At 42.1% G+C, this 24,823-nt stretch overlaps 1 protein-coding gene across 12 annotated transcripts in view; it reads right to left on the bottom strand.

The window, feature by feature from the left end:
• The window catches only part of ZNF410 (zinc finger protein 410), a 45,523-nt gene that overhangs the window by 10,664 nt on the left and 10,036 nt on the right, over window positions 1-24,823 (bottom strand). For 5 of the 12 annotated variants that reach the window (XR_013396455.1, XR_013396454.1, XM_077941451.1 and 2 more), the window contains 5 exons: window positions 24,325-24,543; window positions 22,596-22,787; window positions 16,406-16,556; window positions 15,432-15,613; window positions 10,817-10,906 (listed from right to left, as the gene is read on the bottom strand). Coding sequence is in view for 10 of the 12 variants with exons in the window: in XM_077941451.1 (XP_077797577.1) it covers window positions 10,817-10,906; window positions 15,432-15,613; window positions 16,406-16,556; window positions 22,596-22,787; window positions 24,325-24,543 (834 nt within the window). In the remaining 2 variants the exon portion in view is untranslated. The remainder of the gene's footprint in view (window positions 1-10,816; window positions 10,907-15,431; window positions 15,614-16,405; window positions 16,557-22,595; window positions 22,788-24,324; window positions 24,544-24,823) is intronic. The other 7 variants (XM_077941454.1, XM_077941453.1, XM_015144076.3 and 4 more) reach the window with 3 other exon arrangements.

Below are 24,823 nucleotides of genomic sequence, written 5' to 3'. Positions count from 1 at the left end.
AGGCCATTATCCTAAGCAAATTAACATAGAAACAGAAAATCAAACACCACATGTTCTCAGTTGTAAGTGGGAGCTAAACACTGGGTACTTATGGACACAAAGATGGGAACAATAAACACTGGGGATTCCAAAAGCAGCTATGGGGCAAGGGCTGAAAAACTACCTATTGGGTATTATGTTCACTGCTTGGTCAACAGGATCATTAGTAGCCCAAATGCAATATACCCTTGTAACAAACCTGCACATGTACCCCCTGAATCTAAAATAAATAAAATAAATAAATTTATTTTGGCCAGGCGCAGTGGTTCACACATGTAATCCCAGCACTTTGGGAGGCCGCGCAGGCAGATTACTTGAGGTCAGGAGGTCAAGACCAGCCCGGCCTACATGGTGAAACCGCATCTCTACAAAAATTAGCTAGGCGTGGTGGCGGACACATGTAATCCCAGCTGCTTCAGAGGTTGAGGCAGGAGAATTGCTGGAACCCAGGAGGTGGAAGTTGCAGTGAGCCAAGATCATGCCACGGCACTCCAGCCTGAGCCACGGAGCGAGACTCCATCAAAAAAAAAAAAAAAAAAAAAAAAGGCCAGGCGCAGTGGCTCACTCCTGTAATCCCAGCACTTTGGGAGGCCAAGGTCGGGGGATCACGACGTCAGGAGATCGAGACCATCCTGGCTGACACGGTGAAACCCCATCTCTACTAAAAATACAAAAAATTAGCTGGGCATGGTGGCCGGCGCCTGTAGTCCCCAGCTATTTGGGAGGCTGACGCAGGAGAATGGCGTGAACTTGGGAGGTGGAGCTTGCAGTGCGCCAAGATCGCACCACTGCACTCCAGCCTGGGAGACAGCAAGACTCCGTCTCAAAAAAAAAAAAAAAAAGAAAAAGTCATGAAATGTCCAGAACAGGCAAATCAATCCAGAGACAGAAAGCAGATTAATGGTTGCCAGGGGCTGGAGGAAGAGAGAAATGGGCAATGATACTTATAATGGGAATTCTTTTTCTTTTTTTAATCATCTCCTGGATATGGGGATCCTTTTTGGGATGATGAAATGTTATGGAGTTGGACAGTAGAGAAAACTATAAAACTATGAATATATGAATATATAGTTGGCTATACACATCCACTGATTGAACCAAGCAGATAAAAAAAATTCAGAAAAAATAAAAATAAAAAATAACAGGCCAGGTGTGGTGGCTCATGCCTGTAATCCTAGTACTTTGGGAGGCCAAGGCAGGTAGATCACTTGAGGTCAGGAGTTCAAGACCTGGCCAACATGGTGAAACCCTGTCTCTACTAAAAATACAAAAATTAGCCAGGCACGTGCCTGTAATCCCAGCTACTTGGGAGGCTGAGGCAGGAAAATCACTTGAACCCAGGAGGTGGAGGTTTCATTGAGCCGAGATCATGGGCCACTGCACTCCGGCCTGGGCAAGAGCAAGACTCCATCTAAAAAAATAAATAAATAAAAAATAACAATATAGTAATAAAAAATACAAATAAAAAACCAATATGGCATAACTATTCACATAGCATTTACGTTGTATTAGGTACCATCAGTAATCTAGAGATGATTTAAAGCATATGGGAGGATATGTGTAGGTTATATGCAAATACCATGCCATTTTATGTTAAGAGACTTGGGTTATTTGTGGATTTTGATATCTGCTGGGGTCCTGGAACCTATACACCACAGATAACAAGGGATAATTACATTACTACTAAAAATCACTTAGCTGCACACTTGTCTTCTTTTTATATTTTAGACAGAGTCTCACTCTGTCACCCGGGCTGGAGTGCAGTGGCATGATCTTAGTTCACTGCAACCTCCGCCTCCCGGGTTCAAGTTGATTCTTGTGCCTCCGCCTTGTGCGTAGTTGGGATTACAGGCACACACCACCACACCCAGCTACTTTTTGTATTTTTAGTAGAGATAGGATTTCACCATGTTGGCCAGGCTGGTTTTGAACTCCTGACCTCAGGTGATTCACCCGCCTCAGCCTCCCAAAGTGCTGGGATTACAGGCTTGAGCCACCGCGCCCGGCCGAGATGAATCTTATGGTATGTGAACTATATCTCAACTTAAAAAATGTATGGATGAAAAGGGAGGGAAATACAAAAAATAACCTGCATTTGCTTGTATATGCAAAAAGAACCATTGGAAAAGTAAACCAAATAGGAAATAAAAAGTGGTTATATCTATAAGAGGAGGAGGGAGGGAACATGGTAAAGTGACACACCTATAATCAAGGCTTTTTGAATGCATCTAGCTTTGACTCTACATATTAAAAAGACTTCAAAAAGAAACTGAAGCAAATCTATATATCAGGCTGGCGATATATTAAAACAATGATTTAAAAGGTATTTAAACATAGTATTATTCTAAGAAAAATACAGCTCCAAGAGTCTTAAACTTCATTCTGTAGACAAATTGATAATATTGGTATTATCATTTTGAAACAATATTGCATTAATGTTAGGAACCAAGATTTTCAGTGTAAGAGAAAAAAATATAAAGTACAAAAAAATTCCCTGAAAATTGTTTAATGTGAAAATTTAAATTGGAATTATCAATATGAACCAATTATTTTATTTTCAAAAATATGTCTTCTCTAGTTCTTTCCACCAAAAAGTTCTAGAAACAGTAACAACCTTCTTTTTTTCTTTGAGATGCAGTCTCGCTTTGTTTCCCAGGCTGGAGTGCAGTGGTGCATCTTGGCTCACTGCAGTCTCCACCTCCTAGGTTCAAGCGATCCTCATGCCTCAGCCCCCCAAGTAGCTGGGATTACAGGTGCATGCCACCACACCCAGGTAATTTTTGTATTTTTTTTGTAGAAACAGGGCTTCACCGAGTTGCCCAGGCTGGTCTTGAACTGATGGGCTAAAGTGATATGCTCACCTCAGCCTCCCAAAGTACCGAGATTACAGACATAAACCACTGCGCCCTGCCAACAATGACAACCTAACAGCAACGGGCACATGGCACCCAGACTGTGGTTCAACTATAAGGAACTAGGACTCCATGGAGGAATAGCTGATTCCAAGTCTAAGGTAAGCCTGGGAACTGTTGTTGTGTTATAAAGCAAAGAGGCTATAGCAACACAAATGGGTCATGTCAAAAGCATAAATACGGCATGAGAAGCTCCGAAAATAACAACCAGGCCAGGCACGGTGGCTCACGCCTATAATCCCAGCACTTTGGGAGGCCAAGGCAGGTGGATCACTGGAGGCCAAGAGTTCAAGACCGGCCTAACAAGGCAAAACCCCATCTCTACTAAAAAATGTGCAAAAATTAACAAGACATGGTGGTGGATGCCTGTAGTGCCAGCTACTCGCGAAACTGTGGCATGAGAATCGCTTGAACTAGGGAGGCCACTATAATTACCCTGATAAAAAAGCTAAAAATATCACAAGAAAACATTACAGACCAATATCCCTCATGAACATATAGACTCCTTTTCCTCCTCCCTTTCCACTCTCCTGCCCTCCTCCTCTCTCTCTCCCTTTCTCTCATCCTTCCTTCCTTCTCTCCCTCCCTCTCTCTCACTGATTGATTTTTTTTGTAGAGGACAGGTCTCCCTATGCTGCCCAGGCTGGTCTAGAACTCCTAGGCCCAAGCAATCCTCCTGCCTTGGCCTCCCAAAGTGCTGAGATTACAGGCATGAGCCACCACATCCAGCGAGTTGTAAAAATTCTTAACAAATTATGACAAAACCAAGTCTAGCACCATATAAATAGGACTATACACCCTGACTAAATGGGATTTACCCTAGAAATACAAAGTTAGTTTTATATCCAAAAACCAACTGTTAGCAGTAACATTAGTAGCATACAGTACAAAAACAAGATCATCTCAATAGACACACAAAGGTACTTAACAAGATCCAAACTCGTTCATAATAAAAATTCTCAACAAACTAGGAAGAGAAGGTAAATTCCTTCATCTGATAAAGGGCATCTATGAAAAAAACTACAGTTAACATCAAATTTAATCATGAAAGACCAGGCACGGTGGCTCACACCTATAATCCCAGCACTTTGGGAGGCTGAGGCAGGTGGATCATTTCACGTCAGAAGTTCGAGACCAGCCTGACCAACATGATGAAACCCCACCTCTACTAAAAAAAAAAAAATTAGCCAGCCATGGTGGCGGGCGCCTATAATCCCCACTACTCAGGAGACTGAGGCAGGACAATCGCTTGAACCCAGGAAGCAGAGGTTGCAGTGAGCCAAGATCACATCACCGCACTCCAGCCTGGGCAACAGAGTAAGACTTTGTCTTAAAAAAACAAAAAATTGGCCGGGCGCGGTGGCTCAAGCCTGTAATCCCAGCACTTTGGGAGGCCGAGATGGGCGGATCACGAGGTCAGGAGATCGAGACCATCCTGGCTAACACAATGAAACCCCGTCTCCACTAAAAATACAAAAAAATTAGCCGGGCGTGGTGGCGGCGCCTGTAGTCCCAGCTACTCGGGAGGCTGAGGCAGGAGAATGGCGGGAACCTGGGAGGCGGAGCTTGCAGTCTGCCGAGATCGCGCCACTGCACTCCAGCCTGGGCGACAGAGCGAGACTCCACCTCAAAAAAAATAAAAATAAATAAATAAATAAATAAATAAATAAAATAAAAAAATAAAAAAACAAAAAATTAATCATGAAAGAATAAATGCTTTTCCCCTAAGACTAGGAAAAAGACGAGGATGCATACTCTCACCACTTTTTTTTTTTAAACAGAGTCTTGCTCTATCGCCCAGGTCAGAGTGCAGTGGTATGATCTTGGCTCACTGCAACCTCTGCCTCCTGGGTTTAAGTGATTCTCATGCCTCAGCCACCTGAGTAGCTGGGATTACAGGCATGAGCTACCACATCTGGATAATTTTGTATTTTTAGTAGAGACAGGGTTTCACCATGTTGGCCAGGCTGGTCTCGAACTCCTGACCTCAGATGATCTGCCTGCCTCAGCCTCCCAAAGCATTGGGATTACAGGTGTGAGTCACTGCACCGGGCCTCACCACTTCTATTCAACATTGTACTGAAGGTTCTAGCCAGAAAAAGAAATTAGGCCAGGTGCGATGGCTCACGCCTATAATCTCAGCACTTTGAGAGGCCAAGATGGGCGGATTACCTGAGGTCAGGAGTTCAAGACCAGCCTGGCCAACATGCTGAAACCCTGTCTCTACTAAAAATACAAAATTATCCAGGTGTGGTGGCTCACGTGTGTAATTCCAGCTTCTCGGGAGGCTGAGGCAAGAGAATCTCTTGAACCCAGGAGGCAGAGGCTGCAGTGAGCTTTCTCCAAAAAAAAAAAAGAAGTTAAGGCCAGGTGCAGTGGCTCATGCCTATCCGGAAGACTGAGACAGGAAGACTGCTTGAGCTCAGGAGTGTGAAACCAGCCTGGGCAACATGGCAAGACCCTGTCTCTGTAAAAATTTTTTAAAAACCTAGCTGGGGGCTGGGCGCAGTGGCTCAAGCCTGTAATCCCAGCACTTTGGGAGGCCGAGGCGGGTGGATCACAAGGTCAGGAGATCGAGACCATCCCGGCTAACACGGTGAAACCCCGTCTCTACTAAAAAATACAAAAAACTAGCCGGGCGAGGTGGCGGGCGCCTGTAGTCCCAGCTACTCGGGAGGCTGAGGCAGGAGAATGGTGCAAACCCGGGAGGCGGAGCTTGTAGTGAGCTGAGATCCGGCCACTGCACTCCAGCCTGGGTGACGGAGAGAGACTCTGTCTCAAAAAAAAAAGAAAAAAAAAAAACTAGCTGGGGGCCAGGCATGGTGGCTCATGCCTGTAATCCCACTACTTTGGTAGGCCAAGGTGGGCAGATGACTTGAGGTCAGAAGTTCCAGACTAGCCTGGTCAACATGGTGAAAACCTGTCTCTACCAAAAATACAAAAATTAGCTGGGCGTGGTGGTGCATGCCTGTAATCCCAGTACTTGGGAGGCTGAGGCAGAAGAATCACTTGAACCTGGGAGCTGGAGATTGCAGTGAGCTGAGACTGTGCCACTGCACTCCAGCCTGGGCAACACAGTGAGACTCAAAAAAAAAAAAAAAAAAAAAAAAGCTGGGAATGCGCCAGTAGTCCCAGCCTCGGGAGGCTGATGTGGAAGAACTGCCTGAGCCCAGGAGGTCGAGGCTGCCGTGAGCCATGATCATGCCACTGCACTCCAACCTGAGCAACAGAGGGAGACCATGTCTCAAAAAAAATTAATAAATAAAAAAGAAAAGAAAAGAAAGGAAATTAAAGGCACCTAGATTGGAAAGGAAGAAGCAAAACTATCTTTAATCTCCGATGACATGATCTTTTATGTAGAAAACACTAAAAAATCTATTTTTTAAAAACTACTAAAACTCAGCCAGGTGTGGTGGCTCATGCCTGTAATCCCAACACTTTGGGAGGCCAAGGTGGGAATATCACTTGAGGCCAGGAGTTCAGGACCAGCCCAGGCAACACAAAAAGACTCCATTTCTACAAAAAAAAAATAGAAATTAGCTAGATGTGGTGGTGTGAGCCTGTAGTCCTGTTGCGGGAAATTAAGGACTGGAAAGACTGATACGGAGAACGGGAGGATTGTTTATTTTATGTACGCACCAGCTCAGTGGATTCACATCCAAAAAGCTGAGCATTAAACAAAGACGGAGTGGGGTTTTTACAAACAGACTTACAAAAGTGAAACAAAAGCAGTTAATCGTGACAGGTCACATAATCTATAGCATAGCATAACTTGTGGCCTTGCATAGCTGGTGGCCTTGTAACTGCATTGAAAGAAAAATAAGAACTGGCTAAATACAGACATTTGTAAAACAGTTATGCTTAAGAAGCCAGGGAAGTGAATAACAGTAAAGGAATTTGTCTTTCTCTCTTTTTTTTTTTCCTTCAACCTTGCTCTGGAAGAGGGGGTGTCTGGAGTCCATTCTTTTGGCCTTGGCTTCTCAAACAGCGTTACCTTTTAACTGTCCTTGAAGTGAACTTGCTAGGCAGAGGAAAACTTGTTCTTTTCTTTTTAACCCTTGCATTGCCTGTTATTTTCTTGGAGTTAATGAATGCATATTTATTTTTAAATTTCTGCCTCAGTCCCAGCTATTGGGGAGGCTGAGGTGGGAAGATCACTTGTTCCCAGGAGCTCAAAGGCTTCGGTGAGCTATGATGGTGCCACTGCACTCTAGCCTGGGCAATAGAGTGAGACTTTGTCTCTAAAAAAAATAAACAGAGAAGAAAAAATAGGGTGTAGGAGGAGGGGGAGAGCATCAGGAAGAATAGCTAACAGACGCTGGGCTTAATATCTAGGTGATGGGATGATCTGTGCAGCAAACCACCATGGTAAAAGACACCTTTACCTATGTAACAAACCTGCACATCCTGCACATGTACCCCTGAACTAAAAAGCTGGAAGGAAAAAAAAAAAGAAACTACTAAAACTCAAGCACTTACCAAGGTTGCAAGATCAATGTACAAAATTCAATTATATTTCTACATATTAGCAATGAACAACTCAAAAATAAAATCAAGGAAACATTTCATTTGAAATAGCATCAAACATGAAATACTAGAAGTAACTAGAGCATCAATTCCTTATTCTCAAAATTCACAATTAAAAGAATTACACATTGATCCTGCCTTGGCTATGCAAATGATCAAATAGCCCTATACTTGATATTAGTGGAAAAGAGTCCAACTACAGAGTCCCACAGTACAGAAGAATTCCAACTAACGTGAAAAGAGTAAATGAGTAAGAAAAACCACCATTTTACAATCCTTAATGAAATAAGGGATTCAGGCATCATTTAGGAATGAAATCAAAAGGTGAAAGGTTGGCTGGGTGCAGTGGCACACGCCTGTTAATCCCAGCACTTTGGGAGGCCAAGGCAGGCAGAACACTTGAGGTCAGGAGTTCAAGACCAGCCTGGTCACATGGTGAAACCCTATCTCTAGTAAAAATATAAAAACTAGTCGGGCGTAGTGGCATGCGCCTGTAATACCAGCTACTCAGGTGGCTGAGACAGGAGAATTGCTTGAACTCAGGAGGTGGAGGCTGCAGTGAGCCAAGATCACGCCACTGCACTCTCGCCTGGGCAACACAGTAGTAACTGTCTCAAAAAAAAAAAAAAAGAGAAAGTGGAAGGTTCATAGGGAACTTTACAATATAGGGATTAGGCCAGCTGAACCCATGGATCAATTTTGACAACCAAGCACTGTGAGCTTCCTGATGTGACACAAAATGAAGCACACAGAACCATCTCTCACATATTCTTGCCCCAAACTTCCAAACTTTGAAGCTTTTAGAGCTTACTTACATTTATAGGAAATGTAGGGAAACAAGTTAAATGACATAAATGGAAGCAAACCAACACATCCAGAATGTGGGGTATTCTATAGGACTCAACTAACTCTGTTTTGCAAAAACTCTATGAAAAACAACAACAACAACAAAAACTCCATGTAGAAAGATCTAGAGTTTTAAAGACTTAATAACCAAGTATAATATTGGATCTTGTTGGATCCTGATTTAAACAAACCAACTTTAAAAGAAATTTTCGAAACAAGCAGAAAAAACTGAACATTGGTTATAAGATAAAACCAAGGAATTATTAATTTTGATAGGTATAACACCACTGTTGCTATGTAAAAAAAAAAAAAACTTCTCTACTTTGGTGAATCTTTCACATAATCTGACACAGTAAAGTAAAATAAAAATGCTCTACAATCCAAGCAAAACACACCTGAAGTCCACATCTAGCCTACAGGATACCAGTTTGCCATCTCTGCTTAGAACCTGTCATCATATTAAAACACTGCTCCACTCCTAATAGCTCAACTCTGCAATGCCCATTCCTGATTGTAATCTCCAACTTCCTTGCTCCCGCTGCAGTAGCTTGCTTTCCTCATAAGTAACTTCCAGTTCCTCCTTTCCACTTGTCATGTTCTGGCTTCCCCTTGTTTCCCATGGCCCGTCATTCAACAATGACCTGATTCCATTCTAGAATCCCTCTCCTCCTTGAGTTCATCTCTTACTCAGCAAGCCTCTGTTCTGATTAACCTCCATCACCTATTTTCTCCAGTGTCCAGCTTTTAAATTGTTCAGCAGTAGCAGAAAAACGTAATAAAATCTGAATGTCTACTAAAAAAAGTTATGCTACTTACTCTCAGCTATGTCCTCACTCACTGTTACTTGGCAATCCTTTTATTCATTCTCATTGGCTCAATCAACAAATTCTAAACAGCTGTTGTACGCCAGGAATTTTTTTTTTTCTCACCTCCAACGAACTGACAAGGCTAGTCTACAGACCCCCTCTAGCACTCATCATCCAACACTTTTCTAACCCCTCATAAATATGTGAGTCACCCTGACAACTGGAAAGCCCCCTTTCCCTCCTTATCTTCACTACCACATTTTTTTTTTTTTTTTTTTTTTGAGACAGGGTCTCGCCCGGTCATCCAGGCTGGAGTGCAGTGGCACAATCACAACTCACTGCAGCCTCAACCTCCTGAAACTACCATGCTTTTTTTTTTTTTTTTTTTTTGAAAGACGGAGTTTCACTCTTGTTGCCCAGGCTGGAGTGCAATGGCACAATCTCGGCTCACTGCAACCTCCGCCTCCCGGGCTCAAGCAATTCTCCTGCCTCAGCTTCCCAAGTAACTGGGATTACAGGCATGTGCTGCCACGCCCGGATAATTTTGTATTTTTTTAGTAGGCTGATCTCGGCAGGATTTCACCATGTTGGCCAGGCTGGTCTCAAACTCCTAACCTCAAGTGATCCACCCACCTCGGCCTCCCAAAGTGCTGGAATTACAGGCATGAGTCACCACACCCGGCCACTACCATGCTTCTTGAATCAATAATCCTCACCTGCTGCCTCCATTTCCGTATCACTTTATAGCCAATCATTTGCGGAGTTGAACAGATTCTTTCACTGGATCTCTTTCCATGCTCCCTGCCACTACACTGGAGCAGACTTCTTGACCAGACTGAAAAAAAGTCTTCTCATCTCTTCCTATTTTGGTTTAGCTTCTGCATCACTGACAGATTAACCTTCAGTAAGCCAAGTTTTCATCAGGTTGTACTTCCAGTAGGCTCCACAAACTCTCCTTTCTGACATTCTAGGCCCTTCTTAAACTACCTTCCCCGTCTTGTTTTCCAAGTAAATCACCATGTCCTACAGGAAAAAAGTCCTTCTAACAAGATACAGGTTTTTCCCTGGGCTGTACCTGACTTCTGGTTGAGAAGATGAGATATATCTGCAGAGTGAGCAAACTGACAGAATTGCAGGGAATTAATTTAAGGCTCCAAACAGAAAATGGGTCGCTAAATCTTACTCCTTTCTTCTCTTCTCCACATCTGCAACGATAAGGTTTGTGGTTCTATTTGCCAAAGGCACAGTTTCTGCCAAAATGGTGACTCAAGCAGGATCACTAACACCTGCTCAGAAGGCAGTAATATTACTGGTGCTGCTACAACTTATATCAATCTTTTTACTTTCTTCTGATGTGAAATCCTCCCCAAGGATAAAAACATCAATTCCTAAAGAGAAGCGTCCATGTTTCATGTAACTTATAAAGCACCCAGCAGTGTGTCAAATTTGCTGTTCAAAAAAAGGCTGTATTAGAAACACAGCTGAAAATAATAATTAGATGTTCCCCCCCTCCTTGATTATAAGAATTAAGGGCCTAGACTTCTGATTCCGTCATGATGATGAGAAGCTTTCTATCTTTATAGTGAACAGTTTGTTTCTTTTTAGGTGTCTTTATATCACCCCCACAACCCTTTTAGTCTTTTGTCTACTTTTCCTAAAATCTATGAATGGCAAAGGTTCTGATACCTGAGTGAACCACCAGATGTTTTCGGAGACTAGAATACTCAGCAAAGGAACGGCCACATCCTTGGGCTTCACAAAGGAAAGGTTTCTCTCCTAGAGACAGAAAATGAGATAAAGATTCAGTCTTCTGATGAACTGATTACCTGTTACTCTCTTTTCCCACCAACTTTATTCAGAGTCGAATGACTTACCTACTCTGATTTATTTAATTCATGTTATAATTTTAACTGGGCTACCTAGCAAGTGTTGCCTCTCAGTGATCTTTTAGTATACATCCCGCTGACAGCCTTGCCCTTTTCCTTGGAATGGCTGCCTCAAAGCCTATACTTCCTTCTCCCTCCTGGCCCAAGAGCTAGAGAGTTGCATTAACCTACCTTCTTCAGTGATTCCCACCCTCTGAGGATATCAAGATTAATACTGAATATGCAGTCAGGACTTTTACCTTACATCAATTTTCTTTATGACTCAGTTTCTAGATCCATCTAAAAGTATAATTTTTTTGGAGATGAAGTCTCACTATGTTTCCCAGGCTGATCTCAAATTCCTGGGCTCAAGCCTGGGCTACAGAGAGAGAGTGAGACCCTGTCTCAAAAAAAAAAAAAAAAAAAAAGATGCAGTCTCTATCCTCTAAAAGTCACAGACCAGTGTGAGACAAATGAATTCATTAAAAAAAAAAAAAAAAGTGCTCCCTTGCAGTAATTTTTGTAAGCAGCTGAATTTGAGTTCATCTAAAAGATGACAAGGATGGAAGGAAATTTCAGGCACAAGGAATGGTGTGTGAGCAAAGCCTTGAAACTGAGAGTGTCAAGGGAAAGTTCAGAAAATGGCAAGTAAGGCTGGCACAGTGACATTACGGGAGCTGAGCTTTCTAGAAGGGAACAGCACTGCTAGATTATACTATTCTTTCAGACTGTACCACACAGTTTAATGTTTGCGATTCTCCAGCGGTAGCTTTTTTCAATGCTTTATTTGTATACTCATCCCTACCCCAGAATGCTAAGTACTCAAAAGTTATTGAAATAATGAACAATACATTAATATATGTAACAGAACAAATGTCAAGAAAACAGAACATTTTAGTAATTACAAGGTCAAATGTTTCAAAAGATGAACTAAAGAACTAAAAATACAAAAAGGATTTAGAAAAATATTCTACATAAGAATGTAATGGCATGAAATATTTGCATCAAGCTGGTTAGGGGATATACCTATTTGGAAACTTGAGAGGATGGTTATTTCACTGGGATAAGGGACACAGGAGAAGGAACAGGTTTAAAAGGCAATGCAGCAAAATGGTGAAAAACATGGCCTTTGGGGTCTGTTAATCCAATTCTGACTTCAAATCCTGGCACTACCACTTATTTGTATGGAGAAGGTGTTTAATCTCTTTAAAAATCAGCTTTTCATCTAAAATACGGAGATAATACAATTTCAAAAGTGTTTTGAGGATTAAATGAGATAATACCAGGTAAATATTCAGCATGGTGCCTGGCACATAGTAAGCCCTCATAGTAAGCCACTGAATTAGCAGCTTTACTTTTTTTTTTTTTTTTTTTTTTTTTGAGACAGAGTTTTGCTCTTGTTGCCCAGTCTGGAGTACAATGGCACGATCTCCATTCACTGCATCCTCTGCCTCCTGGGTTCAAGCGATTCTCCTGCCTCAGCCTCCCTAGTAGCTGGGATTACAGGCATGCGCCACCATGCCCCAGCTAATTTTTGTATTTTTAGTAGAGACGGGATTTCACCATGTTGGTCAGGCTGGTCTGGAACTCCTGACCTCAGATGATCCACTCACCTTGGCCTCCCAAAGTGCTGGGATTACAGGCATGAGCCACTGTACCCAGTCAAAATTGTTCTTTTGAGATGGAGTCTCGCTCTGTCTCCCAGGCTGGAGTGTAGTAGCACAATCTTGGCTCACTGTAACCTCTAACTCCCGGGTTCAAGCAATTCTCCTGCCTCAGCCTCCTGAGTAACTGGGATTACAGGCACCCATCACCATGCCTGGCTAATTGTATTTTTAGTAGAGATGGGGTTTCACTGTGTTGGCCAGGCTGGCCTCAAACTCCTGCCCTCAAGTGATCTGTTCGCCTCAGCCTCCCAAAGCGCTGGGATTACAGGTGTGAGCCACTGTGCCTGACCTGAACTGCAGCTTTAATTACTATCAATACTACTAACAAAGATTTGAGGTCAGTTTTGACATTTGAGATAAACTGAGTTGTCAGCATTTAAATATAAAATCCTTGGAAGAGCTCTGGGATCATATCAGAATTCAAATTCCAGCTCTGCCATTTCCTACCTGCATGATATTGGGCAAGTTACTTCTCTCTCTAATCTTCTGTTCCTTTATCAATAAGTACAGTATCTAAGGCATAAAGTTACCTTAAAGATTAAATGAGGTAATATATATGTGGTTGGTACATATTAAAGTGCCTCAACAAATGCTAACTTTTATTATTATTAATTATTATTGAGATTCAGATCTGTGAGGCATCTAGGGAGAAATAATTAAATTGAGGTCTGAGATTATGACAAGAGAGTGCATAGGCCGGGTGCGGTGGCTCAAGCCTGTAATCCCAGCACTTTGGGAGGCCAAGATGGGCGGATCACGAGGTCAGAAGATCGAGACCATCCTGGCTAACACGGTGAAACCCCGTCTCTACTAAGAAATACAAAAAATAGCCGGGCGAGGTGGCAGCGCCTGTAGTCCCAGCTACTCGGGAGGCTGAGGCCGGAGAATGGCGTGAACCCGGGAGGCGGAGCTTGCAGTGAGGTGAGATCCGGCCACTGCACTCCAGCCTGGGCTACAGAGCGAGACTCCGTCTCAAAAAAAAAAAAAAAAGAAAAAAAGAGAGTGCACTGAGTAAAAGAGAAGGAACGAGAAATTCTGAAACTGGTGAAAAATTCAGAGATTAACAGATAAAAGTCAGAAAGAATTAGAAAGAGAAAAATAAAAAACAAAAAAACGGAAAAATCAGGCCATATTTTGAAGTAAAAGCGTTTTAAGGCTGGGTGTGGTGGTTCACATATGTAATCTCAGCACTTTGGAAGGGCAAGGTCAGCAGATCACTTGAGGTCAGGAGTTCGAGAACAGCCTGGCCAACATGGCAAAACCCGGTCTCTACTAGAAATACAATTGTCTGGGCATGGTAGTGCACACCTGTAATCCCAGCTACTGGGAGGCTGAGGCACGAGAAAAGCTTGAACCCAAGAGGCAGAGGTTGCAGTGAGCTGAGATCACATCACTGCACTCCAGCCTGGGTGACAGAGTAAGACTCTGTCTCAAAAATAAATAAGAAAAAAAGAAAGCTTTTTAAGAAGATGTTCAGTGTTATCAAATGGTACAACAAAGGGCTGGTCCGAAGGTAGTGAGTTATCTCAACTGATGTTCACAGTTATAGATCAAGTGCCTTGTGTTACTTTTTCCCCTCTTCTCACTACCGCATTTGACTAATTTTAAAAAACGGTACAGGCTGGGCACAGTGGCTCACGCCTGTAATCTCAGCACTTTGGGAGGCTGAGACGGGCGGATCACAAGGTCAGGAGATCGAGACCATCCTACCTAACATGGTGAAACCCTGTCTCTACTAAAAACATACACACACACACAAAATTAGCTGGGCGTGGTGGCGGGTGTCTGTAGTCCCAGCTACTGGGGAGGCTGAGGCAGGAGAATGGTGTGAACCTAGAAGGCGGAGCTTGCAGTGAGCCGAGATCTCACCACTGCACTCTAGCCTGGCGACACAGCAAGACTCCGTCTCAAACAAACAAACAAACAAAAAACAAAAAAAAAAGTATGTGTGTGTGTATATATATATATATGCCTTTTACTTTTAATTTTACATATGCCTTATGTTTTTATACATGCTTTTTATTTTATATATGTCATATATATATATTCGCCTTTTAATTTTACCTGCTGTCATTTTACCAATGCAAGAATCAAGAAGAGTCAACGAAAGTGGGGAAGAAGAGTTACACATTCTAAGAGTGGTCTGGGTTCAGCAATTATACTTTGGCTAGAGACTAGAACATGCTAGACTAAGTGGCTTGGAAAATCACCCTTAGACTACGAGTCAAGGAATCTTTATTTTGTTCCTGTGATATTAACATGCTGTGTGACCCAGAAAAATTAATTTCTCTATTCTGTTTCTCATGTTGTGAGGCTCTAATGAGAAAGTCAGGGATTGCATCTTATCTTTTGTATTTTTTCCCACCCTGCCCCATTTAGTGCCTAGAACAGGTTCTGCATGATTTGTGTGACTCAATAAATGTTACTGCCCAAAATCTTAACTGCGCAATGTTCAGAAAGATTTGAACACAGACTGATTTTGTCCAGATCTCTCCACATCATTGTTGTCTGAGAAGGTCTTACAACTCTCCCTACAGGTTAGGCTCCTGGAGACAGAAATCAACATCGTCCACTCTAAACACACAGGTAAAAATACAATAAATATTATTATAAGTGCCACAAGTCATTTGAAAAAGAAATCCCATCTTCAGAGTTCTAGCAACAACCCCAGACCTTCATTTCTATTCCCACTTGAGTTTTTCCTAAGGATAGGCAAACATGCAGAGCCAAGGAGTAGACTGCCCAAAGGAATGTTGGTGCTGCACATACCTGTGTGAATGCGCCGGTGGTTCTTCAGGTTTCCAGCTGTAGTAAACTGCTTACCACAGCCAGACTCATGGCATATAAAGGGCTTCTCTCCATTGTGGGTCCTCATGTGTACCTTCAGCCTCTGCAGCACATAGAAGCTTTTCCCACAACCTTCTGCAGGACAGATGAAGGAGCGGTCATTTCTGCAAAAATAATCACATAAGCAAAAATATCTGAAAATACTCTTTGCTAGAGATGACAAGTCAAAGCCCCTATTGACTCTCAAGGCAAACAGTAAGTCCAAAAACTGGATATATCAGAATCAACTGAAGACTTCGTTAAAACTACAGCTGGGTGGTGGCTCACAGCCTGTAATCCCAGCTACTCTGGAGGCTGAGGCAGGAAGATTACTTGAGCCCAGGAGTTTGAGATCAGCTTGGGCAACATAGCGAGACCTTGTCTCAAAAAAAATTTTTTTTTTAATTAGCCAGGTGTGGTGGTGCAAGTCTGTAATCCCAGCTGAGGCTGAGGTAGGAAGATGACTTGAGCACAGGAGTTTGAGACTGCAGTGAGCTATGATGGCACCACTGTACTCCAGCCTGGGTGAGATCCTGTCTCTTTAAAAAAAAAAAAAAAAATCAAACAAAAAACTACAGATGCCTAGCACCACCCCTTAAACTGATTTCATAGGTTCAAGGTAGGGGCCCATGCTTACTTGTTACTTTTAAGTTCTCAAAGGAAATATGTTTTATAATAAAATTTGAGAACTCTTAGTTTAACGTCTTTAGGTCCCAAATGTCTTATTAAATATTTATCAAGAATGAGATAAATGAGACAATGCAAATCTTTCTGTTAAAGAAAAAAAGACATCTTAACCAGAAGTTAACTGGAGTCCCTACTTTCCTGTAATCTATCAACCTGAGGGACAAGCTCCTCTGAAAGAATCAACTTTTGCATCAACATATATCCAAATATGAGATCTCAGATTTGCTCACCGATGAGTCTTGAGGTGGTATTTAAAGTGAGCTGGCCATACAAATGTCCGATCACAGCCTTCAACTGTACACTTGAGCTTCTTTTCCACTTGAGGAAGGGGCCCAGAATCTTTTGGTTGCCCATCACCAGAACCAAGGTGGACATTTTCTCCTGTAACAGAGTCACATATTTATAATCCAGGAAAGGACCCTACTCAGATACTTAGGCTCAAACAGTAAAGCTCCTATGTTTTCCTCCTAGAGATCATGAATCAGATATCTATCTTCATCTTCCTCAGTTCTCCGTGTACACACTTAACAGCAGAAACTGGGCCAGGCGTGGTGCTCACACCTATAATCCCAAGCACTTGGGAAGCCAAGCTGGGGGGACTGCTTGAGCCCAGGAGTTCCGAGACTAGCATGGGCAATGTGGTGAAACCGTATCTTTACAAAACACAAAGAAACAAACAAAAATTAACCAGGCATGGTGGCACAGGCCTCTAGTTGAGGCTCCAAGGCTAAGGCAGGAAGATCACTTAAGCCTGGGAGGTTGATGCTATAGTGAGCCGTGACTGCCCCACTGTACTCCAGCCTGCGTGACAGAGCAAGAATCTGTCAATAAATAAATAAATAAATAAAACAAAACAATAGAAATGCAAGTGTTCTACATATTTATTCCCTTACTCCAGGAAAAACTACCAAAAACTATCATGCTTTGTTTCACAAGACTAGGCCTCTTTGACAAATTTAAGAGATATCCAAAATAGTTTGCTATTAGAAATCTTAGAAAGCAGAATTAAACCCACTTTGCATTACAGTTTGGTGAGAAGCAGGGATAGCAACACTATCCCTGAGTAGTATGCTACAAAGATGACAAAGTTCTGAGTAGTTAAAAACACTGTATTTTGCTTGTGTCCAGGAGGCGGAGGCTGCAGTGAGCCAAGATTGCACCACTGCACTCCAGTCTGGGCAACAGAGTAAGACCCTGTTTCAAAAACAAACAAACAAAAAATCCCACTGTATTTTAAGGAGAAACAGTCATTCTGGTTCAGTGTGGGCTTTGACAGATAGCCATTTTTAGATTTCCATCTTCTGAAATGAATTTGGCCATTTCCTGTCATTCTGGAAACTAAGCACCACCTTCCAATTTCCTGTACCACCCTTCTTTAGTTATAAAATACTTAAGGAATACAAAATTTAAATTTCTAACCACATTTTAAAAAGTAAGAGAAAATATCTACTGCAGTTTTGTTCAACAGAATAAAGAGAGGTGAGGAGTACAAAGTGCCTCCCTTAAATGTAAACAAAATCAGTTAAAAATTTTTATATAAATTCCAAATTAGTAGGTGGTGGTCCTTTTCTTTCACTTTCTTCAAGAAATACTTGAACATCAATAGAGAAAAAAATTAATAGTCATTTAATTCTGCTATGAGCATATGCAGGCAGTTTATCTTTCCACTATATATACCTTAGCAATAAGATTTATATCTCCAAATTTCCCCCTCAATAGCCAAAAGTAGAATATATATGTTGTACCTATCACAACCCCTAGAACCTGATGGCTAATCAAAGGCAGTTTCTGTCCCATCTATTAATCTTCTCCTTGCTATACTTTACCAAATACTAGTCATAAAGCTGATTGCTCCAAGGTCAGAGCAGAACCTAGGATGCTTCCTGCTAGTTACTATTAACTTTTTCTTTAATATTGCCCCAAGATTTTAAAAAATGTGCTTACCTGAAAAATATCTACACATATAGCACAAAAATACAAAAGCCATGAAGGAATCTTCCCACCAACCCCAGAACTCCAGCTAACTGATTTCTAATGAAAGGTCTGTTAAACATCATACTTTTTTCTTTTACATTTTTTTGTTTTTGTTTTTGAGACAGGGTCTCATTCTGTTGCCCAGGCTGGAATCCAGTGGCATGATCTCAGTTCACTGCAACCTCGACCTCCCCAGCTCGGGAGATCTTCCCACGTCAGCCTCCCAAGTAGCTGGGACTAGAGTCAGGTGTGCACCACCACACCTGGTTAATTTTTTGTATTTTTTTTTTTTTTTTGTAGAGATGGGGTTTTGCCACGTTGCCCAGGCTGGTCTCCTGAGCTCAACAGATCCACCTGCCTCGGCCACCCAGTGTTGAGATTACAGGCGTGAACCACTGCATCGGCCAAAAACATCATGCTAATACAGTGATTCAAATCAGTGATAGTAGGGGCTTTCTGGATTCAGTTTTATAGATATAAGAAGAATATTAATATAATCATAAAATAGGAAAAATGAATACATAGAATAAGGAAAGGCTAAGAAATTATTGAAACTCCTCCTGCTCAACAATGAAGATTATCAATATATGCTCAAAGAAATATAAGGCAAATTTTTCCCTAAAAAAAAAAAAATCCCTCAGAAAAGAGTGCATTTGAGTTCTACCATGTTGGCCAGGCTGGTCTTGAACTCCTGACCTCCAGTGATCCGCCCACCTTGGCCTCCCAAAGTGCTGGGATTACAGTGTGAGCCACTGCGCCTGGCTGCCATATGGTTTCTGTTACAACAACTCAGCTTTGCCATAGTAGCAGCCTTAGACAATTTGTAAGTAATGTGGATGCCTATGTTCTAAAACTTTAATTATAAAAACAGGTGCGGGCCGGGCACGGTGGCTAACGCCTGTAATCCCAGCACTTTGGGAGGCCGAGGCAGGCCGATCATGAGATCATGAGATCGAGACCATCCTGGCTAACACAGTGAAACCCCGTCTTTACTAAAAATACAAAAAATTAGCTGGGCGTGGTGGTGGGCACCTGTAGTCCCAGCTGCTCGGGAGGCTGAGGCAGGAGAATGGCATGAACCTGGGACGCAGAGCTTGCAGTGAGCCAAGATCACACCACTGCACTCCAGCCTGGGCGACAGAGCCTGGGCGACAGAGCGAGACTCCGTCTCAAAAAAAGAAAAAAAACAAAAAACCGGTGGGGATTTGGCCCAAAGGCCTTTGCTGACCTAATATACAACATCTTACGCAAACTTAAAATGTTTCTGTATTTCAAACAACTTAGATTATAAATGAAGATAATGTGCTCTGAAAATCTATGCTAGAGGACTCACAAACTGACTTCAGTGTTGACAATGACAAAGATATTTATGTTAAAAATGCACTAAAATATTGAATAAAATCACTTCATTACATGTTAGTGCAAGGGTGTCCAATATTTTGGCTTCCCTGAGCCAAAATTCTTCTTTCACTGAAAGAAGAAATGTCTTGGGCCACACATAAAATATACTAATACTGGCCAGGCGCGGTGGCTCATGCCTTAATCTCAGCACTTTGGGAGGCCAAGGCAGGCAGATCACGAGGTCAGGAGATTGAGACCATCCTGGCTAACATGGTGAAACCCTGTCTCTACTAAAAATACAAAAAAAATTAGCCGGGTGTGGTGGCAGGCACCTGTAGTCCCAGCTACTTGGGAGGCTGAGGCAGGAGAATGGCACCAACCCGGGAGGCGGAGATTGCAGTGAGCCGAGACTGCACCACTGCATTCCAGCCTGGGCAACAGAGCAAGACTCCGTCTCAAAAAAAAAAAAAGAAAAAAAACAAAAACAAAAACTAATACTAACGACAGCTGGTGAGCTTTAAAAAAAAAACAACTCATAATGTTTTAAGAAAGTTTACAAATTTGTGTTGGGCTGCATTCAAAGGCATCCTGGGCTACATGTGGCCCACAGGCCGTGAGTTGGACAAGCTTGTGTTAGTGGGTAAAAGCAATATAGATATATTTCATATGATTCAAATGTTTATGTGGGAGCAGGTACAGTGGCTCACACCTGTAATCCCAGCACTGTGGGAGGCCGAGGCAGGCAGATCACCTTGGGTCAGGAATTTGAGACCAGCCATGGCCAACATGGTGAAACCCTGTGTCTACTAAAAATACAAAAATTAGCTGGGCATGGTGGCATGCACATGTAGTCCCAGCTACTCGGGAGGCTGAGGCAGAGAATCACTTGAGCCCAGGAGGTGGAGTTTGCAGTGAGCACTGCAGTGAGCAGATTGCACTGCTGCACTCCAGCCTGGGCGACAGAGAGAGACTCGGTCTCAAAAAAATAAATAAATTAAAAAAATGAGTATGTATAACCAAGATCATAAAGTTTCCAAATAGCAACCTATAATGTTAATTTTATCTACATGCCTAAAGGTTTACATAACTAAGTTAGGGGGGGAAAAAAGGCTTTTAGGGAATTACCTTGTTGGAAAATAAAAGACTGTCTTATATTTGGGGTGATTTTTGTTTTGGGGAGACCGAGTTTCGCTCCTGTTGCCCAGGCTGGAGTGCAGCGGTGCGATCTCAACTCACTGTAATCTCCGCTTCCCGGGTTCAAGCAATTCTCCTGTCTCAGCCTTCCTAAGTAGCTGGGATTACAGGCATGCGCCACCATGCCCAGCTAATTTTGTATTTTTAGTAGAGACGGGGTTTCTCAACATTTGTCAGGCTGGTCTCAAACTCCTGACCTCAGATGATCCGCCCACCTCAGCCTCCCAAAGTGCTGGGATTACAGGCGTAAGCCACCATGCCCAGCCTATTTGGGGTGATTTATATTCGGGCATACAAGGTAGTTGTTAAGATAGTAAGGCAACATATTTTGAGAGTAAGAAAAACATCCACACAATGCTTTGCTGATTCTAACATTTCCCAGATAGAATGTTACGTAATCTCCATAACAAGTCAATCAGGTAAGCTGCCTGATCTCCATGTTCAGATCATAAGAAAATTGAAGCTAAGGGAGGTTAAACTGCCCAAAGCAGGGAACTAATAAATGATGATCCCAGGCCTGGATCCCAAGCCCCCAGATTCTAAATTGCAAGCTCCCCTCCCTACACCGCTTCTCATTGGCAAATATGGCACTATTTCTTCAATGTAAGAGGAAATGCTAAAGGTTTCAGCATCCAGAGATTGGCACATACATCTCAGGAAGAATCTGAACTTTAAGGGTCCTACCAAAATGGTAAAATGAACCATTCTAAGTAGCACTATGGTAGTCATAAACAGAACTAAGTATTTTGAAAACGAACAGAAGTTTAAAGTTTGGCTGAGCATGGTTGCTCACACCTATAATCCCAGCACTTAGGGAGCCAGAGGGAGGAGGAGAACCTGAGTCCAGGAGTTTGAGACCTGCCTGGGCAACAGAGCAAAACCCCATTCTCCACAAAAAGGGAAAAAACAGAAGACAAAAAAAAAAATTTAATGTTTCAAAATATTCATAGGGAACTCTAGTTCTCTATGAGAAACTTTAACTTTTATTTTCATTTGAATGGTAATCAAAAAATAATAATAAGCATATACTAAATAATCTGCATAAACTCCAAACAGCTGTGTACTAAGTGCTTAAGCTTAGTTTGTGATAATGATAGCATTAAACCATGTAGTATTGAGTTGTCACATGTTAATGAGAAAACACAGAGGCAGACATAAAAAAGAATTCATGACATGCTACATAAGCAAAGATTCTGCAGTGGTCCGAATAGAGCCGTGGTTCTCAAGCTTTAACATGTATCAGAACAAAGTTTTTGACTCAGTAGGTCTGGCATGGGCCTGAGAGTTTGCATTTCTCAGTTCCCATGTGACATCAATGAACCAGTGACAATGCTTTGAAAATTACTAGAACAGAGAAAAGTGGCACAGAGTAATTAGTACAGGCATGCTGAACTGAAAAAGAAAAAGCATTAAAACCATCATAGCTAATTGTTAAACTGCCAGGAGCAGCAATTCAGTTTCAGCAAAACATAATCCTCTGCCGCAATGACTTAATGTTATTTTTATTTTCATGGGTTTGGTAGTTTTATTCCTATTAACTGATAAAACTTTTGATTTCATGAGGGTGTAAGAGCTCTAAGTATATGAAGTTTACACAGAATTGATGTTTGTGCGTATTTAAGAGACATTACAATAAAAACAATTCAAACCCCAGAATGTATATTATTTTTTCTTTAAAAGGGGCTCTGTACATTTTTAAAGTTGAGAATTCAGAATACTAGTTGGTTTTGGACATAAATCTAGTATGGCCAAGTTATTTTACAGAAAATAAAATTTAAACAATTTACAGATTTCTAGCTTTCTGCTCTCATCAATAAAATAACTTGAATTATATACAACTCAAACCAGCCACTGCATTACCAAAATCTCTTTGCACAGAATAGCGGCAAGGAAAATGCCAACAGGCCTCACCATTGCTGCTGGTTTTTGCATTCTTTGCCAGTTGTGCACGAGTAGCAGCAATCAAACTGTCATGGGCCAACTCTTGAACCCGGAGGAACCATGGAATGCTACTGTCTGTGCTCTCACTGGAGAGGAAATCATTCCCTGAATCTTCTGCCTCATCCTGTACAAACACTAAGTGCTCAGCTGAAGAGCCCAGACCTGGAAGAAACAAAATATATGAAAAGTTAGCAACCAAGCAAGCCTTTTATTTGCCCTGGCTCAGAAACTCTCCATGTCCCCCCACCTTTTTTTTTTTTGAGACGGAGTCTCGCTCTGTCACCTAGGCTGGAGTGCAGTGGCACGATTTCGGCTTACCACAACCTCTGCTTCCCAGGTTCAAGCAATTCTCCTGCCTCAGCCGCCTGAGTAGCTGGGATTACAGGCATGCGCTACCATGCCCAGCTAATTTTTGTATTTTTAGCAGAGACAGGGTTTCACCACGTGGGTCAGGCTGGTCGTGAACTCCTGACCTTGTAATCCGCCCACCTCGGCCTCCCAAAGTACTGGGATTACAGGCGTGAGCCACTGCGCCTGGCCCAGAAACTCTCCATGTCCTAAATAAGCTATTCCTGACCTTCGCCTTTTACCTCAAACTTCTCATTGAAAAGTAGGCTATCACCTTTCTACCTTTAGTCTACAGGCTTGTCGTTACCTTGCCTCCTCTAATTTCAGAGGCAAAGCTGTCTTTCTTGGTCAACCAGACTAACCCCCATCTACAGTATTTCATTCTCATTCTTCAATTATCCCCTCATATATACTTCTGTTATCTCCTCTCTCCCATCTGCAACCAGTTTCCTATCAGCCAGCATTTCCTTAGAGTCTTTAAATATGTCCTAACTCAAGTCTCTCACCCTTATTTTTTAAAAGAAGTAGAAAACCCCAAGTACTTCTCTAGCTATTACCTTCTTCCCTGTTCCTTTAAAGTCAAGTTTCTTGAACAAGTGTACCTTCTAACTTGCGTATCTACTGTCTTACCTCCCATCCACTCCCCATCTCTTTAACCCTGGCCTCTACCTTAGCTACCACAGTAACAACTGCTCTTGCTAGGGTCACCAGACACACACTTCTCACTAATAAGCCCATCATGTAGCATTTGGCATGATTTAGTGTATTTTCTGCCTTAAAACTTCTCCCTCCCTTGGCTTCCCCACTACCAGTCTCTCCAGTTCTCTTCATCCCCTTCCAGCTGCTCCTTCCTGTTCTTCTGTTGTCCTCTTAAATGTTTTTTCCCAGGGTCCCAGACTTGCCTTCTTTTCTGTTTATGCTTCAGACTTCTCTTGAATCAAAGAATCCACACTCATTGTTTCATACATTTCCTGAATGCTGATAAGCACCAAAACAGACCTTTCTAGAACTCTGGATTCCTGTTTCTAACTCTCTAAAGGACATGTCCTCCTGAATGTACCTCCAAAATCTCAACATAAATAGGCATAAATTGGAACTAATCATCCTCCCCCAAGCCTTGCTCTTCCTGTTCGATCTCAGTAAATGGCACTACATAATTTCCCAAACAAGATGGATCATACTAGAGTCCTCCCTCTCCCTCTACATATTCAAATGGTCACCAGACACACCAATTCTCCAAAATAATAAAATAATAAAGCTTCTTTCTATTTTAAGTATGACTAAGTAAAATATGCCCCACCCCTAATTTTTTTCTTAGGCATTAGCAGAGCTCAAGAAAAGGAAAGAATACCTGCTCTTGTTAGGTTAAGAAGAATAAAAGAAGTGCTATCACTTGGCTGTAGATCTTGCAACAAGCTAGAAGACTCTGAAGTGGATAAAAACTCCGGGGATTTCTGTACAGTCTGAGCTCTCGTCTCCTCTCCGTCTGGACCTACATTCACCCGAAGGCTTCTCAAAACAGCTGAGGAAGGGACCTCCTTGGAGGAGTTAGAATGATTTGTAGTATCATCTAGTAAAGGGAAAATATCACAGCTTTATGTAACACCTATCTCCAGGGGCTCACCATTTTGATACACAGCACCCAACATCTCTTGGAAGCTAACATCCTTATAGGAGCAGACAGCATTCTCATTATACAAATAAAAACTCTGTCTCACAGAAGAACAGAGAGATGGCTTTATGTTCTAAAGGCAGTCAGCCAAAATGTGAGGAACAGAATTCTCTGTCACTTGGCAGTAATGGTTGGTGAATAACCAACCATTCACATTTGGACCATGGAATTTAGTCCT

This window comes from Macaca mulatta, chromosome 7, assembly GCF_049350105.2.
Source record: "Macaca mulatta isolate MMU2019108-1 chromosome 7, T2T-MMU8v2.0, whole genome shotgun sequence".
NCBI lineage: Eukaryota > Metazoa > Chordata > Mammalia > Primates > Cercopithecidae > Macaca > Macaca mulatta.
The sequence above is the reverse complement of the archived record's forward strand: the minus strand, read 5'-3'. Positions and strand labels throughout refer to the sequence as shown.